We start from the raw sequence: 20,126 nt of genomic DNA, 5'->3' as shown, positions 1-20,126 counted from the left end.
GTATTGTGGAAGAAAACGAGATTGAGTGTTTGTGGAAAGAGAGTGACCCTACTTTGCAAGCGTGGCACGCGTAATTTTAAAATTTCCTGCAAGGGGTGACCAAGGCTCTTCAATAAACCAAACAGCAGAAGAGCAATACAGGCTAAATTCGACAAGTTCCTCGTTAAACTTTGAATCCATGCTGAATCAATCCAGTATGGATTAATCAAAAGTCATCACAAACGATTTTGATAATTTTCTCTTCGAAAAACCCGCTTTTAACTGCCAATACCTAAAACACATATTTCCATTGATGGACACCTAAAGAAAATGCTTTGGTTTTGTTATAAGTCGCTGTTTAAGGGCCCTGAAGCTATATAAGAAGTGTTGACTTCATGGCCAGTCGTGAATCTGCAGTCGTAAATCAGGAATACAGAAAGTTCTTCCTAGATGTCTTAACAGACTTTGAATCTCTAGCGAATCATGATTATTTGCATGAGATTCTTGTAAGATTCTCGATTCTTGTAGCTGTGGGTCCCTCCTTGCTCTTCAGAAGTTTGTCTCTCGTGCCAGTCGGGAGGTGTCATCCTCGAAGCTTAGAATGTTCTCACTTTGTCCAGTCAAAAGCTTTATTTCTTGGGCTGTTTCCAATCAATGCAGCGGGGTGAAGTCACCATTTACGATTTTGACTCCTGAGGTTCGATCCCTCGGAAAGAAACTTGATGGGCAACACCTTTAAAGGTGCCCCGGAGTCGATGAGCATTTTAATTAGCTTATCTGCGACGTTCATTGTAGTCAGGACTTTGGATTGAAGTACCAGTGTAAAGATGTTAACTTTTTCTTGAGTGTGAGAGACTACCAGGATTTTATCTTTACTTTCTTTCAGCTGATTGACAAATTTTCCTCGTGACTTGCGGCCAATATTTGTTTCCTTCTTGCGATGATTCTTTTCTGCTGCACATTTCGCGGCAAAATGGTTTTCTTTCTTGCAGTTATTACAGACTTTTCCGAACGCAAGACATTTCATTGCTGTTGCTTTCTCTTGACTTTGGCCACAATAACGGTACTCACACAACACGGGAGGCTTACCTGGCTTCAAAATTAAAGTTTTGGTCCTTTGTAGCGATCCTTGAAACCTAGGTAGCATTAAGACTGCCAGCTTTTCCTTCCAGCTGTAGGTTTGTATACAAGGTACATTTATACGTTCCTCATCTGTGTCGAGCGTGACGGTCACATAATTCGATGTTCTTTGTCTGATTACTAACCATTGTTAACCTCGAAGTCGGTTTAATCATTTAGAGTCCTCTTGAAAGGTTTGTAGAAGCACTCTTTCGGACAACTCTCGGCACACATACATGTATGAACAGTAAACGGTGATCCGGGAATCCAAGGAAGGATTGATATATATTACGGCCATTTTGTGTTTACAACAGGTGTTGTAATTCCCAATCTTCCCTTGAGTATCACATCAGATTGGGACCTAAAACACCTGTTGGGAACAGTTAGGTTTCAAGGATCGCTACAAAGGACCAAAACTTCAATCTTGAAGCCAGGTAAGAGATTTACGTAAGGCGAGTATGTTAGTTACTCACTGGAATATTTTCAAAATATCCTGAACTTTAAGCGGTCGTTAGTTTTGGAAACCTACTGGGCAGACAAATTTTATTGCTGTCTTAAATTAAGGGACATTTATACTTTCTATTCATGTAGTTTAGCAGTTTCAAACAGGTGCCACATTTTTAAAACGGGCCTTCAAAGTAGAGCGATTTTCGTGTTAGGTTCAAAAATCGATTTAACTGGTAGAAAATCTTCTTTTAACCGTTGAAGGAACAACATTGAATTATAATTGCAACATGGCTAAACAAAATGCTATGATATATCTATAGTTGAAAAAGAGAACTGGGACTTTTGAGCGACTATTAATTTTTTTAGAGCGCCGGCAATATGTCCTATTTTTCCGGTTTCGGCAGGCACGCAACTTGTGTCGAGCGGACCAAACTTCAATGAATCCCAGAAAAATTCAAATAGAATTTTTAATCAAGTGATTGACTAGGTAAGGGCTTCGAAATCCCAGCTTATGAAAAAAAATCGAATTTTTGATGTAAAATCAGTGGTCGGTTCTTACAGAGACAGCCTCTTAACAGCGATTAGATTCAGCGGTATTTTCACTGAATTCATCACAGGAGACGAAAATGAACACTAGCACACGTGCATGCGATGACAGAAATTGTCGCTTGCAATAATGAGTGCAAACATTTCTTGACAGGAAGGCGTGACACATTCTCGACTCGTTGTGTTGAAACTTGAAAGAAAAGAATATTGAACACATATTGAATATTTGCTCCGCCGAAGCGATGCAAATTTAATCTACGCTTGGCAATATAAACCAATATTCATGATGCTAAAAATTCAACAATCAATAATTCATCCTTTTTTGGTCATGTCGCCAAACATCTCACTTTTGGAATAAACTTACTGAATGGCTGAAAAACTTAAATTTCCTCCCTAGAGATTATGCTTTGACAAATATTACTGATTTGGGTCTGAGGCCAGATATCTTTCAATTTGCGCTTCTTATCAATTACTGCTTTCTCCTAACACGATATCACATATGGCTCGCTAAAACAAAGGATGATCATCCAAATCTCACGCATTTCATATGCACACTAAAATCAAGATATGAAATAGAAACAAAAAGTGGAGACACAAAGAAATGGAAATCTCTTACAGGATATATGAGGATTTAATTAATATTTTAGATTATATCTTCTATACCTATCGGTATCTCTCTCCTACCCATTAGTCTATTCCTAATCTCCTGTCAGATGCATAACTCATTTTACCTTTAATGTACCACATGCCTTTGGTCTGTTTTTTTTTTTTTTTTTTTTTTTTTTTTTTTATGTTTCTATACTACAACCTCAAGCTGTAATAATAACTAGCTATTTTTCTTCTTTTTTTCTTTGCCCCTTGTCGTCACTGTATTTCTTAGTTGTGTAAGTCGTTTAACTGTATTTGTTAGTAATGTAAGTCGTTTAGATATTGTAATTGAAATAGTGTAAATAATTAGAGCGATATAATGTAAATAGAAAAAAAACATTCAACAAGAATATACATCAAAAGAAAATATAATTAGCCATCGAAAAATACTAGCAGAATGTGTTTCTTTAGTCAAATGTTGCTATTTTAAATACCCTTTTTGTGCCAGTCGCAGGGTAACTTTGTGGTGGCCGTACTTTTTGCCATTCTTCTGGCGTAATCGGTGTTCCAAAATTCCAGCGACGCTGCTAACACACCATCGTCTCCTATCGGGCCTGTTAGTGACAGAATGCGAGCCTCAGCGAGCTTTTGTTCACAAATTATATTTTGTCGGCTATGACATCGACAACCGCGAGAAATATCAGTTCTACCGCCGAACCTCGAATTGCCTTTTACCAAACGCTCAAGGTTCTTCATCTGGTAGAAAGCAGTTCGTAGGGACACCTTCTGCTTTGTCATCCTTTATTTGTACATAACGCAGGCTCTGCCTCCCGCTTATTATGGAAGAGTTTTGCTGTCCGTTTCCACGATCTCGCAACTATCCTCCATTTTCTATACCACGTACAGGTGCTTCTTGTCAGAATCACGTGATTATGGTCGAATGATGACGGGCGAATCATGTACGGCCGAATCATGTTTCAAAAACCCGGATCTATACGCTGCACTGAAATCGGCCTTAACTTCTCTCGTTTAACCATACTATGCTTCCAAGATATGGACGAACTTCTTGTCAAAACTAGTACCTCCAGACAACTTCTTCTCCGCTGGGCTCCATTCTTCTTGTTGTTGGTATCCTATTCGTCCGCTCAAGAAGGTAACAAATATTTCGTATTTGAAAACAAGCGCTCCACATTTTCTGAAAGAAAGTTACCTTGCTATACGTACATGTAGAACGATACATGTAGATTGCTTCAGCCGGTTGTTCAAGATCGATTTTTCGATATTACATACTTCTGTTTTCACGTACTAAAAAAATGGCTTCGAACCAGAACCGCCAAAATAGAAACTGATAAACGTGTTGCTTATTAGTTGCCCCTGTCACAGTGATATGTGTATCCCCGTGATATGTGTATCTCCGCACACATATCACTAGTGATATGTGTATCCCCCGTGGGGATACACAAAACACTGATACGCGCCTGGGCATTCAACGAACAAAATAGCGACTCGGTTGCGAGGTTCCAACGAGCGCTGTAAAGAGTAGAAGAAACCAGAAATGAATTCGCGCCCAACGGAGCAGATTAGGATTTCTTGAGTTTGGTTGAGTTCCAACCGACGCGATTGTATATCAGACTAAAACTTCGAACAGCGGATACACATATCACTAATTATTTCATGGCGCAGTGATCTCAGTGTGTATCCCCTAAACACAGCCGTTAGATTGGCTATCTACCTGATCGAAGAAAATGGCCCGAAACGTGCTGGCTGCTTACTCGCTACGACGTTTATACCCAGGTTGAGTTTTGCGGAGTTTGCAACTCGAATGTCTAAATATCTAAACTGAAATCGCGTGCAGGGGATACACATATCACTAATTATTTCATGGCGCAGTGATATGTGTATCCCCAGAAACACAACTGTTATAATATAGCGCATCAACCTTGCCAAAACTGCAGGCAATATTAGCACCCGACGTTTTTACACGGCTTGGGTTCATTGAAGTTTGAAACTCGATAATTCCACTAAAAACGCGTGCACGCGTGCACGGGATAATAAGGGATACACATATCACTGATTATTTCATGAACTAGTGATATGTGTATCCCCATGGACACAGCTGTTATATTGGCTTTCTACCCAAGAAGAAAAATGCCCATAACATTTGCATTGTCAAAACTGGCTTGCTAGAAATATTCACACCCGGCATTTATTCATAGCTTGGGATTTCTGGAGTTTCACTGACGTCGGTTGTACACCGTCGCCGACCGCATGCAGGGGATACACATATCGCTAATTATTACATGGCGCAGTGATATGTGTATCCCCTGAAGACAGCCGTTATCTAGGTTAACTGCCGAAGAATAAACGTCGAATATTATGAAACGTGCTAGCAATATTCGCAGTATAGCAATGTATACAGCTTGAGACAACATATCTTACAAAAAGTCGAACTGAAAAGCGGGTGCAGGGGATACACGAGTGCCACTAATCATTTTATGGCGAGCGGGTCGAAGCAGTGATATGTGTTTCACTCCACGAATAATTCAGATGCAAACAAGGCGATGAACAGTGGAGAATATGCGTTACTCGAAGGGTGAGAATGCACCGGCAATTAACATCGTCCTAGAAATCCGGTGCCGTGAAACTCAAATTGAAATATGCCTAGATCCATTTGGTGTTCAACTTTAAATTCATTATATCCTGCTCGCAGAAAACCAGTTAGGATCAAGAACGCAATTCCAGCAGCAGATACGTAAACTTTTTCAACTACAAAAATTGAGATTTGTGTTTTAAGCCTGTTTGGGTTAGTCGTTCGTCCAGTAAGCGACCGGACGACGAGAGCGCTTTCAAGGAGGATATTGCTTTTTAAAGTGGAGGGGAGGGGAGTGGGGGATACACATATCACTGGTCGCCATTTTGGAGGGGATACACATATCACTAGTGTTATGTGTGCGGGGATACACATATCACTGTGACAACGGTTTTGTATTTAGTTTTCCTTTCATTTCCGGTGTTTCTTTTGTTTTTCTTTCATTTATCTATTTCGCCACGTTTGTCACGTTCTTGCTTAGTTGTCGCACTTCTGTTAGAGGATCGTCGGTGTTATGTTGTTGTAGGAATCATCGTCGAATTTTAAGGACCTTTATAAGCCAGCTAGAGGCATTACTGCGCGGAAAAGATATGTAAGTGTTTTATTGTTTTGTTTATTTTAGTTATATTCCATTAGGTTCGCTTTTCATCGATTATTAAGAGTCACTGACTGGAAATATCGAGAATGGCTGGCCAGGTTGGAAAAATCGAAAATCCTGAAACTTTGCCTAAAGAATACTTTTAGGGAGCCACTTTCGAAAATATTATTCCGATTTTCTTAGAATTTAAAGTCTTCGAGAAATTCGCGAAAAACGAAAATATAGCTTTTTGCCTCATTAAATATGCAAGAAATATCTGGAAAATTGACAAAGTTCTCGGTATTCGCATTGAAACAATTTACAAAACTAGAACTCGGGGTAAACTTAGCATAAGAGCTTTACTTTTCTTCTTTCTAACAATAGGAAGTTTTAAATTTTTCAAGCATTTTGAAGGATTCCGTCGGCCGTTGAAGAATTGCCTTCTAAAGCCCCTATGAAAACGGCAAAAATTGCGTAGTTTTACGGGCTTAAAACGCATCTTGGTATGTCTGATATGGAACTAAAACAAATACTGTGCAAAAGAGTGTTGTTTCTACTATAATAATATGGAAAAAAATTTCTGGGCAATCGAGGTTCACACAGGTAAAATGCAAAAGTTCGCGACAGTCTCTTCTCAAATTTGCATAATGCGGTATGTTCAAAGAACTGTATTGTTGAGCACTCTAGTCTGTTTTTGTTCCATTTGTGGGCCTTGCTTTGTGGGAAATATACAAAAAGAGAGTTGATCCATGTCGTTATTACAACATTGTTTCATTATTTCACGCAAGGTACATAAAACTACAGACAAAGCCCAAAATATAAGTTCAAAGATGCTACATGTATTACGTGACTGGCGTCACGTAATATTTATTTTCAGTTAGCTCCAATTGGAATTACTAGATTATTGAAGTTTAGGCCCAGTTTAGACGTCGTGCTTCTGTCGTGCCGAACTAAATACAAGTAGGTTTGACTGTAGCACGGCAGGAAAACAACTCTCATTCAGACGTCGTGCCACAGTCGAACCAAATTCGGGATATACTGATGCCTCGTAACAATTCTGCTCCTAACTCCCCGTGGGAACGCAATCTCCCCAAAATACATAAATATAATTTATGAATTTTGTTTAGCGCGGCAGAAGCACGACGTTTGAGTCACTGCCGTGCCAGAGTCGTGTAGCACGGCAGAGCTTGTCGAACTTAATTGCTTGCCGAACTTAATTCAAAAGTTTGATTCAGACGCCGTGCTTCTGCCGTGCTTTTGTCAAACGTAATTCTTGAATTTAGTTCGGCACGGCAAAAGCACGACGTCTGAAGTGGGCCTTAGACACTTGCTTATAATAGAGACATAGCAGGGTTTGTCTTTCCCGTTTATATACACTCAATTAGTCTGCAAATATTCGAAAGGAGACTGGTCTTTTAAAGTATTTTTTAACCATTGTGTGTCTATTTTGATCTTCATGGGAAACGGATTAATTAGAAGCACTAAATGAAACGAAGAGGTTTTATTAACGTGATCCAGCTAGACCAAGGAAGCAGGTTTTCTTGAAAAATAGAGTAAGATTGCTTGATGTCTGTCCTGCGATCTGACCTCGGTTGGAATTCGGCCTAGTCCAAATGTCGAATTTAATTCATTCGCGCAGAAGATCGGAAGAAGTTTGCTTTGTTGAAGACCTTTTTAAATGCTAGAAAGCAACTGCAGCTGATGCAGCAGGATATTAATTCACAGGGACGGCGGAGTCTTTTTTCAAGTGAAAGAAAGAGGGGGGGGGGGGAAGGTGCGGGGCTTGAAAACGAGCGGTGCCGGCGCAAGTTTGTAGAGGGATCTAGGGGCAACCTCCCCCAAAAAAACCTTTTTAAGTCTAGGGGCTCGGAAATGGTATTTTTGACATTCTCCATGGTGTAGTTCTTAAGAAAATCAACCTAGTGGATGAACTATAAAATGACAAGTACTTTTAGTGCATTTACAGCAATATATTTTGAAGGTATTGTGAGCTTGATACATCTTTCTGAGCCCTCTATGATATATCACGGCCTTAGTACTGACTGACCTGCGCTTCTACACAAGCCTCCCGGTGTGTGGGAAGGAAGTGCACGCAGCGGAAAGGTTAAAACTATGTAAACATGAAAAGCTTCCTACAGATTTGGTACGAGGTTGTAGCTTTGTGAATTCTTGGTAATTCTGTAGTCAACCAGACTTTTTTCGTCTTCTTTTCCTTCTTCTTTATTTCTTCATCTGTACCTCATACTAAAACAAAATAAACTGTCATCGTGGTAAAAAGTGGAGGGGAGTGTGGGGGGGGGGGGGGGGGGCTTAAGCCCCCATCCCGGCTCCGCCATCCCTGGTTCAGTTTGGCACGTGCATGGCAAGAGAACGCCGTTCGAAGCCAAGTCGCGCTACTGCCGTGCGGAACGGCATTAGGCCTGCCGTGCTATAAGTATTCGCGCCGACTTTAATTCAGCCTGCTGAACTGAGTGAATGCATCGTCAGTCAAACGTCGTGCTACTGCCGCGCTTGAGTCGAAGTTCTCGATATTCGCATTGAAACAATTTACAAGACTAGAACATGGGATAAACTAAGCATATTGAAAACTTTATATTAAATAAGCAAGTGTCTAAACCTCAATAATCTAGTAATTCCGATTGGAGCTAACTGAAAATAAATATTACGTGACGCCAGTCACGTAATACATGTAGCGTCTTTGAACTTATATTTTGGGCTTTGTCTGTAGTTTTATGTACCTTGCGTGAAATAATGAAACAATGTTGTAATAACGACATGGATCAACTCTCTTTTTGTATATTTCCCACAAAGCAAGGCCCACAAATGGAACAAAAACAGACTAGAGTGCTCAACAATACAGTTCTTTGAACATACCGCATTATGCAAATTTGAGAAGAGACTGTCGCGAACTTTTGCATTTTACCTGTGTGAACCTCGATTGCCCAGAAATTTTTTTCCATATTATTATAGTAGAAACAACACTCTTTTGCACAGTATTTGTTTTAGTTCCATATCAGACATACCAAGATGCGTTTTAAGCCCGTAAAACTACGCAATTTTTGCCGTTTTCATAGGGGCTTTAGAAGGCAATTCTTCAACGGCCGACGGAATCCTTCAAAATGCTTGAAAAATTTAAAACTTCCTATTGTTAGAAAGAAGAAAAGTAAAGCTCTTATGCTAAGTTTACCCCGAGTTCTAGTTTTGTAAATTGTTTCAATGCGAATACCGAGAACTTTGTCAATTTTCCAGATATTTCTTGCATATTTAATGAGGCAAAAAGCTATATTTTCGTTTTTCGCGAATTTCTCGAAGACTTTAAATTCTAAGAAAATCGGAATAATATTTTCGAAAGTGGCTCCCTAAAAGTATTCTTTAGGCAAAGTTTCAGGATTTTCGATTTTTCCAACCTGGCCAGCCATTCTCGATATTTCCAGTCAGTGACTCAAGCTTTTAGTAAGTTTATCGAGGGACCACGTGTTTAGGTTAGGAGCATTCCAGCGTGGCAAATGCTAGGATTTCGTGCATTTATTTCAAGTGTATTGGTCCTTAGCTGTTAGAAATTATTGTTCAGCATTTATACCTTGCATATTTTGTTAGATTTTTCTGTCGTTTTTCGTGCGGAACATGTATTTTCTTGTAGTATTGTTGTTATGTAACTAGCGGGTTCCGCCCCCAAATATGAATTCAGCGTGCAAGTTTAACCTTTAAAATCGTTTTAGTTTCTTTATTTATACCTTATTTTCGGTTATAGTTAGTGTAGTTTTTGCCTTTGTACGTTCACATTAGTTTATTTAGTTATACAATCATTATTTTCAGTTTACGAGAGTCAACATACGTTGTGCAGGAATAAACGAGCATTAATCGGAACTTTCATCGCCTTCTGTGGTCGCATTCTCCGTAAAATACTTCTCTCCGAAGCCCGACACTTCTCGATTCGTCTGTGATTGTCGTAGCTTCAATTACACAGCTGTCATTATGTCATTTCTTTTTTAAAACCGATAGATCCAGTCGATATTTTGCTGTTGTTTATATGTTTCTACATGTAACTAATCAAAATTAAACATTGCAACTGATGGAATTCGTAATACTTCCTTGTAAGCATAAGTTTGGGTTATTTTATTTGTAGTTAGCGCATTATTATCTCATGGATAGTTTCCCATTATGGTGCCCGCAGTTTCAAAGTGTTTGTAGCTAATACATGTATTAAAGAAACATTGCTCTACACTGTCAGCTGTCTGTCAACCAAGTCAGTTCGCCAACAGAACAGTCAGGGAATGGAATAGTCACCTCTCTGATGTTGTAACCTCAGAATATTTACAAATTTTTAAGTCCAAATTGAGCAATTACTTATTTATTTTTATCATTATTATTATTGTTGTTGTTTAATTTACATATTTTTTTAGTTTTCTATTACAATAGATGTTAACTGGCACTACTTTACAATTTTTATGTAAAAGTTAGCGTGATAACTGCATATACAGCTGTAGTTTCTTCTGACTTAATAAATGTTGATGTAGATGTAGAAACCAACAGTCAGCTAACAGATGTCCAACTGAGTCAGTTCGTTACTGCTTGCAGGGTCCGAAATCTATTTGACGAAAACTCAATTTCAACTAAATTGTAAGCTACGTGTTCTTCTATGCCTTCACACTTGGAGTCTGACTCTTACGATCGTTCAGGAGTAGGAATATTTTCATGCAAAGAAATATCTTCAAAAACTACGCATTTTTGTGTTTTGCTGTGAAGGAAAAATCTTATGGATACTTTTTGGCGACCACATTTGGCTTGATTTCCATTTAACAAAACATTTATAATAAGGCTGTATCATTTGACTGCTAACGAGGTGTCATGCAGAACAGCTAAATTAGATCAGGCTCTGTGTGACAGAAGGGGCCTCATTTAACAGTGCAAGACTCCTGTCTCATTTCATATCGAGCGACTGAAATTACTCTGTCCCTTTAGTTGTACAGTATTAATACTGTAACAAATAATGAGAAGTAAAACTCACTACCAGAATGTTCACTTTCATTGCTCATTTGAAGAAAAGAAACTTGATTGTTTTTGTCATTAACTTGTAGCTAGGGCTGTACCATTTTTGCGATATGGCCCTTATACCAGACCTTTTTTGCCTCGTGTCCACGTCACATGGACATAAGGTATATGTTGGCCATCGTTAAATTCCTGTGTAAGAAATTCCTGTGTAAACCGTTCTTTGCATTCCTTATGTACATGTAAGATTCCTGTGAAGGGCAGTTGTGGAAACTCTTGGGCTACAATCAATTTTGTTTTTTGAAAGACAGGCATAAAACATTGAATTTACTGTACGAGAGGCAACCAGGCTGTACAGATTCAAGACACTATCTACCAGTATTCGTTTTTCCAATGGGGACTAGCATGTGTGATTGGCATTTGTGACGTACTGTTTTTATTGTTTTGTTTTGTGTCCGAGCCCACGATGCACACAACTCACCCGCAATTTAATCAATTTTGGCAACAAATGACAGGCTGAAACGTTCAAGTGATGGGTTTTTGTCCCGCAGACAAATCTAAAGATCACAATGAGCGGATTAAAAACTAACAACTAATGCATATTTTCTGCAAATAAACGAACGGGTATAAATCACAAAAATTAATTGTTAATATTATGATCAATATCTAACTTTATGTATATATCAACATGGGTCAGATCAGGGCATCATGCCAGATACGGAATGATATGGAAGTGTAACACTTGTATTCCCTTTATTTTACATTTATGATCCTGATTCGGCATTTGTAGCTATTTGTGACAGGCTGTTATAGCATTTTATTTTGTTAGTGCCCAAGCCCTCTGTTCATGCAACTCGCTTGCTTGACAACAAATAACAGGCTTAAAACGTTCAGTTACGCAGAAAAATCTAAAGATGACGATGAGTGGATTAACAAGTAACCTCTAAAGCCCATTTTCTGCGAATAAGCAAAAAGGGGTATAACTCACAAAAATTAATTGTTAGGTTCGGGATCAATATCTCACTGTATATCTAACCGAATTCGCAAAAACATGCCCGCATCGACTCAAAGACAGTCCCAGCGGCTAGAAGTCCTCTGACCACCCCCCTGGCTAGGAGATTGGCCAATCACGCATGCATGTGGCATGGACCACTCCAGCAGGGTGCCATGTCAACACAGAAGCCTCAAACAAGGTCAAACAACTGGGTAAAATACCCAGAAACACAGTCAACATCAAGCTTATTTAACACTGAAAACTCAAGTTCTAGCTAGTTGGAGGTGTCAGTGAAAGACATCCTCCCTTCCCCCCTGCTTTTGACAGCTGGCCCCCAGCAAGCCACCAGCAGATAGGCCAGTCATTGGGCCATGTGCCCAGCCTAGCCTTGACGGAGTTCCCCCTGGGTTTAAGGTCGCTGGCTTAGCCTGGATTCGGGCGAATCCAGGCAAAAACCTAGCGGGCAGTGTTTGCGAATTTGCTTAGATATATATACCACCATGGGTCAGATCAGGACTTCAGGCCAGATCAAACTGCATTCGTAATACTACTGGAAGTGTAACGCTTGCATTTTGTTTACTTTACATTTTACTTTTATCATCAGAGTAGCCTACACACAGGCCAGCATGAGGGCATAGTCTAAACTTTGAAGCAATACACGAATTACCCAGAATTTATTCTCGCTGACTGGTTTTTGATTCCTCTGATATATCAGTAGAAATAAAGCAATAAACAACAGATTTAAGCCAAAATTGTCTTAAATCAGCCGTGTAAACGTTCCTGAATGGAAGATATGTAATTCAGAACTGCGTTTCAATCTCTTTTAGGAAACCCTTTTGATAAAGGGTTGAAAATACTGAAGTCCCGAAAAACTAAATACTACCATAACATAAGAAAAATCTAGGAATCTGATTTGACTTTCCAGGATCGAAGCCTTGTGTAGTTTAGAGTAAGAGCAAACCCAGGAGCTTGAAATACTCTGGAATGCACAGCAATTGAGTAAATTCCAGAGAAACCAAGTAAGATCAACCAAAGATTTATTCGAAGGAAGCAATGAATCACACAATATAGAAAACAAGATGACAAAATAGAAATCCGATGTACTTGTGATTGATAAATCAAACAATAAAGAAAACAGGATGACAAAATAAAATTTGGATGTACTTGTGATTGTTTGAAGTTGTGGTTGTGTGAGGCCTTTGATTTCTTATAGTGTTTTCAGGAAATAGCACACAGTGCTGTGTGGGTCGTATATTAACAAACAATCAGGCCATAGTTATTCAGAGTAAAATTTATTGAACAGAACCTCGGTATAATGAACCCCATTTTAATTAAACAGATGTAACATGTTGTACTGTGGCTATGGTTATGTTATTATGCTGGAAAGATCACCACTATTGGTTCACCAATGGCTGGGCATTTGTGTGATACCAATATTGTTGCATTACTTGATAAAGAGTGGTAGGTCGGTATACTGTAGCTGTTGGAAAAGTGCTGGAAACTGTTGCCAGACACCCTCTGTTAAAAATTGTGAAAAATATTATGTTTCTTTGTAATTAGCTCAAAATGGTATCCGAAATTTCCATGTGATTAGCAATATTAGAATATTAGAATTGCTTTTGCCAATGAGAAATTCTTTTAGAACAAGTGTTATTACGTTGTATATGACATCACTTATTTTATAGTGTGATATAGAAGAGCTTCACACATGTATATTTTGATTATGTAGCATATAATTATAACAAAGAACATTTATACATCTAAGTCATTTGGATGCTTTTTTCTAGTTCAACCTGAATTCATCAGCAATCCAGAGAATTCAACGGTGATAGAGGGTCAGAATGTTAAATTGCAATGCCAAGTTTATGGAAATCCTTTACCAGACGTGAGATGGACAAAAGATGGAGAAGCAGTAAATGTAGCAGATCAGAGGATAATTGTCTCTTTTACAGGAAATAATTCAACTTTGACAATAGTCAGTGTTGACCAAGCAGATCAAGGGCTGTACAGATGTGTGGCAAATAACAGTATAAATAATGTTACTTCTTATCCAGGAACACTGACAGTACATTGTGAGTGCTTAATTGTGTTGTTTTCACCTAATACTCAATTGATTACTTCATCTACTGGTACTATACACATCATGTTTCTATCAACCAAGATCACAGCCTGGTTAATGTCACTTCTATGCATATTTTAAGGCTAACTACAACACAAGAACAAAACCAACAACATCATTGATAATTCTCAGTGTTGCTGCCACTGAGAATGAGTAAAGAGTAGTTTGAGGAATGTTTATGTTCTGTAATCTTATATGAGGGTTTGATGTGTCAGAAATGGTCAGGAATGAGTGAGATTTCTAGAGCCAACCAATTAGTGCATGAATACACATATAGTGCAAATCACTTCCTGGTGTTTTTATTTTTTTTTATTACGATGTACAAACAGATAATGTGGACTGACATTTTACTTTGTTGGAATGGTGGAACCTTCAGTTCAACAATTTTGTGGAAATGTCACCCCAACTTGAAGGAAAATAGGCTGTGATCGCAATTTTACAAGGGTTGAAGGTGATGTGCTCTTTTCAGTATCACCATTGGAATGGGTCTTAAAATCTCTCGTACAAACAAAGAAAACTGTTTAAAGAAAACATTTCAAAGTACATATTGTTCCTCGTACATGTTTTAATCTTGGCTCATGACTGATGAGTTATTAATAATTTCAGCAAATGTATTTATCTGTCCCAGTTGCCCAGTTGGCCCGGCCAGATAGGCTTTAAGATGCAGTAGATCACCTCATTCCCTTCATTTAATATTTTTACTTCATTTCACTTTCTATTATTTTTGATCATCTGAAACAATTTTGCAAATAACTGAAACAATTTCACAATTGCAGTTGTACCAGAAGTGACGATTATTGGTGTTCAAGTACAGTTTGTGATTAAAGGAAGACAGTTACTGCTGACATGTCAGTATAATGCTTTGCCACCATTGTCTGAAGTGCAGTGGGAAAAAAATGGAACTGCGATAGCAAGAAATGCTAGTGTGGAGATTAAAGACTCACAAGTGGATATTCCATTTTTTAATGAAAGCCAAGTACAGCTGCTAATAAATGCAACTACACCACAAGATGCTGGGAATTATGCCTGTCTTGTTATTAATGATGTTGGTAACTCATCAGATACAACATCAGTTGTTATTCAAGGTGTGTTTTGCTATAACTGTATTATATTGATGTGGGTTTATAACTTCTGTCAGTATAACTATGCAGAAGCAACTTGTGCTTAAAATTAGATGGTATTTCCAGTTTCTGTGTTGCTTTTAACACTCCTTGCTTTTATGGTTCTTCCTAAATTCGAGAACCCTCTTAACTTTTTTTAAATTGGCCATCTGCATTTCCTTTTTTTTTTGTTTTACACCATTAATTTTCAGTGGCCTTAGAGATCTGACCCCGCAGAAGGAAATTCACAAGAAAGAGAAGAATCAGCCAGGATCTAATGAAACTGTATTTAGCATTTCTCAATTTATATCATTGGTAAAACTGAAAAACAAAACAAATAAAAAAAAAAAAATAAACAAATATTTAGATAGGAAGTCACATCAGCCTTAGCTGGTTTTCATGCCATTCCTCTATCCTGGTCTAATTGGAATTTGGAGTGTTGGTTTTTGTGGAGAGAGGAAAACCGGAGAACCCGGAGAAAATCCATCGGAGCAAGGCGAGAACCAACAACAAACTCAACTCAGTTATGGCACTGAGCCGGAATTTAACTTGGGCCACATTTTTTGGGAGGTAAATGCTCTTGCCACTGCGCCATCCCTGCTCCCTTAAAACTGGTTTCATTTGTTTGTTCAGTTTAATAGCCAGGAGGAATATAGCCTCCTTGATTAGGCTTATTGTGATTCATAGTGCTTCAATTAATCAAACACTATTTTTTTTTCACTTGGTCCGCTTACATGTACATGTAGTCTTTGTCAATCTATAGTTACCTGTTGAACTCTGATTGTACATGGACTGTTGTTGAAACGTGTTTATATTAATTAACTTTATAGTGGAACCAAATCCACCAGTGAATGTGGTAGTTGTCTCAAAGAGCTCACGAGTAGTGAATATTTCCTGGATTGCTGGTTTTGATGGGAACAGTGCAATTCAGAACTACACAATGAAGAGAAGTCTAGATAATGAAGAGTTTGTAGATGTTGTCTGTCAAGGATCCCTGTCAGATAGTTCCTGTGTGGTGTCCAGCACAAGCGCTTCTCTTGGAAACCTCTCACCTTGGACACCATACTACTTTCAAGTGTTTGCAAGAAACATAGTTGGCATTAGTGATGGGAGCCCTGTAGTGAATACTACCACAGATGAAGAAGGTGCTCGATATACACAATGCAGTTTCAACATTCATTTAACGTTTGTAATAATTTTATACAAGTTCTACCTTTCACCCTTAAAATGCGCAGGCACTGCATGATTCCTAGATATTTTAATGATGAGGTGAATCAATTCAAACATTTGTCACTGATTACTAAAGGTGTGGTGTAATTCCTTTTTACAGTTCCAAGTACTGCTCCAATCTTTGATGTGACTGTTGTCAATTCCACTGCCGTTAATGTCTCTTGGCAGGTATTATAATGATACATTTATAGCACTAAGCATAAGGTCAAGTAGGATGACTGGGTCTCAAGTTAGCCTTTTTTGCTTGTTTCCCTACTGAAATACAGTTGAGGTCCATATTCACACAAAAAAGGTTGAGGCCAACATCCAGCCATCTTGAGCAAACCGCGAACTCAGTGGTCAATTAATGATGGCATTACTAAAGAACATCATTAATATAGGATATACAGTGGAATCCGGATTTTTTGAACCTCTAAGGGAAAAGAAAATTGGTTCGAAAAATCAGAGAGTTTGAGGAATCAGGGGTAAAATTACAGCTTTTGACTGAGGAGGGGAATCGACTTTTGGTTCGAGTTATCGGGAGGTTTAAAAGACTAAGGGTTCAAGAAATAGGGATTCCACTGATTTGATTTATCTTGTGTGCCTGTGTACATGTAGTTTCCCATAATTAAGTTTACTTTACAGTGTTTAGGTCCGACTTTATCAATGTTTTCACCGATCCTTACCATTTAAAGAGTAGTTATGGAGAAAACTATTTCTGTGGAGTCTCACTTAAGACAGTAGACCCTCAATAAGAACAAAAATAAATTAGGTTGACCCAAATATTTAGCTGTTTGAAAGAATAAAGGCTTCTTTCAAGTTAAGGAGCATAGAAAATGTAGGCACTATTTTGCTATGTGAGTAATGAATTACTGCTCCACAATCCAAGCCATTATGTTCCCTCATGGACAGCAAATTCACATTACATGTACACCAGTGTTTCAAATGGCATCTTGCAATCTCAGACTTATCACTTCACAAGTCAAACAAAAAACCCAGACATTGAATGCACTTTTCTACTCCTAATGTGATTGACAAGGATTGCTTGAGTCCACTGACCTGTACTGATATGAAGCCAGCACAGAACCCAAACAAACCTCAGCATGAGATCCATCATGCAATATTAAAGACTGCTATTGGTGTATGTGTTTATTACAAAAACCACTGTTTGTGTTGCCATGTTTTTCTCAATGCTTTTTATTTCTTTTTGTTATTACGTTATTTAACAAATAAAGAAACCTCGACTGTGCTCTGTTCTGTTGTAAAGCACGCAGGAAGCGGTAGAATACGAAAGAAGTGTAGAGGAAAACGCGAGACATAGTGGTGTGTTTCCCCTTCTGCTATCGTGTTCTACCGCTTCCTGCGTGCTTTACAACAGAACAGAGCAGTCAAGGCTTCTTTACTTGTTTTATGATGAAGAAGCCATTAATTTTCCCACACATTTAGCTAATCTTTCCATCCAAACTTTATTTTCCAAACGAGGAAGTGGCGTCAGCGTGCATCTGTTCTCTGATGAAGCACGCTAAAATAAGCCAATCACAATCCTTGCTCAAATAATTTCATTGTCTAACTAGACGACAGCTGTCAATCACAAACTGGACTTCAGCTAAGCTTTCAGTTTCGAGTGGCTTTCGAGAGAACAACGATCGCTTCAAAGTGCGCTTTTTAGTTTGATTTAAAAATATGGATCTAAAAGTCTAGTCCAGAGGAATCCGGCCGCATTGTGGTTCATGAAAACGTGAACTTTTTCAATGCCTCCAATGGAAATTACGAAACAAAGAGCTCAAAACATGCGGATGAAAATGCGAAATGCTGAGCTGTATTTGAAAGGAGTCACAGTTATTTACGGCTTCGGCAAGATTACCCGAACCAGCGTCAAAGTTGAAAAGACGAAACTGCTTACATCACTGAAAGCTTTCATATTGTTGATTACATTTATTAAGGTGATTCCTCGGAATTGCATTGGGTATCCCTACTGCGCACGATTTTCGCGTCATGAGCACGTGTACATTAGCGCGTGCGCATACAGTACACAACATCGAGAGATCTCCTTAAGCTAAGCCCGACAGCGAAATAAATCCTCATTTTCTCTTAAACGAGCTGGGTGACCTATATTCTTTATTACGTAATTGCGACCTGCAATTTATCATCTTCAAGAGAAACTTTTTTTTTTTTAATTGTTCGGAAGGAAAAAACATACAGCCAAAAGCGTGCACAAAACCGTTACTTGAGGATGCAAATTATGACCTTGAAAGCAATGTCTCCAGAAACGTTTTGAGTTGTTTAAAACTGTGTGAATGTTCCAGAAATTGTATATTACATTGTTCCATATGATCGAGACTTTCCAGTTATCGAGTCTTTTTATGAAATATTTTCCGCTACCGAAAATGGAACGTAAACCGATGAAATAACGCGCATGATTAGGCATAAATTGGGTGAGATTGGCCCGTCATATCTCTTTTGCGAGCATGGTGACCTATCCTTTTTATTGTATTTTCCGAAACAGTGCTTGGTCGGGAACGTTGAGAGAAAGCTTAAAAAAACAAACTTTCGCCAATTTCTGTTTCTGAGGAATCACCTTTATGTTACAACCATGACAGATTGCAAACTGATAGGAAGGTATTTTACATGTAATCGGAAAGGATTAGAATTATAGTACCTGGCTGTGGGATTAACCTAGTTTGCTAATGCCCGCTGTTCAAAGCACAATTTTTTTTTGCGCTGGCGCATTGAAGGCATCTGCACACGTTCATGCGTTCTGGAATTATCGGAATAAACAACGGTCCCAGATAAATCATCCTGAAAGACATATGCAGGCGAGCTCCATAAACTTAAACGAAACCAATATTCTTTACTGCAACGAAACGATGTACAGTAGTCCTCTAAAGTAATTATTTTAATGGATCGTTTATGATAAACTAATGTGTTCCACTATCTATTCACGGAAAACGTGTGCACCAAAGTTAAGGATTTACAGTGTATTTTCGTTTTTCAGGTTGCCTTCGTGAAAGTTTAACTTAAATTGTCCGCCAAATATTAAGGGAAAAAAGTTCTACTTAAACCCAAACTGATTTCTTTGTTGTAATATTAAAAGGATTCACTTTTAAAGGCGAAATTAATTCGTGAGCGGTCAGTCCATCTTAGTGGTCCGTATTGCAAAATTTGGTAACTTTGAGTGATATATTGTTATCAATGGTCATTATTTAGGTGCTGACGAGAGATCAAGCCAGAGGAGAAATCTTGGGTTATTACGTTTTGTACAACATAAAAAGTAATCCAGCATTGGCAAATAGAACCGTTGATGGAAAAGAAACCACTTCGTACGAGATATCATCCTTAAAGGAGTTCACCTCGTATGAGTTTGCTATGCAAGCTTTCAACAGCAAGGGGGTCAGTCAAAAGAGCTCAGTCTTGGAGAAAAGGACAGATGAAGATAGTAAGTTTATCTGATTTTGATATTTTGTTATATCACACATACAGTAATCTTGAAAGTGAAATCTGCTAAGGCAAGCCAATTTTGATTGGCATGCTGACTCAGTCAATCAGAATCTCGTAGTTATATCATGGATAGCGGCAACAGCAACTCATGAACTGTGCTACAGTTCTTGTTTTTAGCTTTAAATTACAATCAAGGTTTAAATCTCAAGCGCTGATTGGTATATATTTCAAAGACTAGGTGAATCAATTTGATTGATTTGCATAATTAAAATGTTTCAGCTTTTTCGCTTTATAAGCAAGAAGACAAAACTTCCAGGACCAGCATATAAACCCTAAATAAAGTTTTTGCGATATGCCTTAACCCATTACCTTAGGCGGCCGTGACGAGCGTTGGCCTTTGTTCCACTTCTGACGTCATCGCGTTTGACCAA

General features: G+C 38.5%; 2 protein-coding genes across 2 annotated transcripts in view; both read left to right on the top strand.

The window, feature by feature from the left end:
- The window catches only part of LOC110046797 (uncharacterized), a 233,244-nt gene that overhangs the window by 195,483 nt on the left and 17,635 nt on the right, over positions 1–20,126 (top strand). The gene's annotated exons all lie outside the window — the stretch shown is intronic.
- LOC110066096 (cell adhesion molecule Dscam1-like) lies at positions 3,138–19,707 on the top strand. Its single transcript, XM_089287591.1, has 6 exons — positions 3,138–3,832; positions 13,617–13,901; positions 14,725–15,033; positions 15,879–16,193; positions 16,379–16,446; positions 19,465–19,707. Exons 1-6 carry the CDS (start codon positions 3,637–3,639, stop codon positions 19,705–19,707), a joined length of 1,416 nt encoding a protein of 471 aa, XP_089143717.1. The 5' UTR covers positions 3,138–3,636.

Source organism: Orbicella faveolata, unplaced genomic scaffold, assembly GCF_042242905.1.
Source record: "Orbicella faveolata isolate gen_17 unplaced genomic scaffold, um_ofav_v1 contig_14, whole genome shotgun sequence".
NCBI classification, from domain to species: Eukaryota; Metazoa; Cnidaria; class Anthozoa; order Scleractinia; family Merulinidae; genus Orbicella; species Orbicella faveolata.
This window is presented reverse-complemented; position numbering and strand designations above follow the sequence as displayed.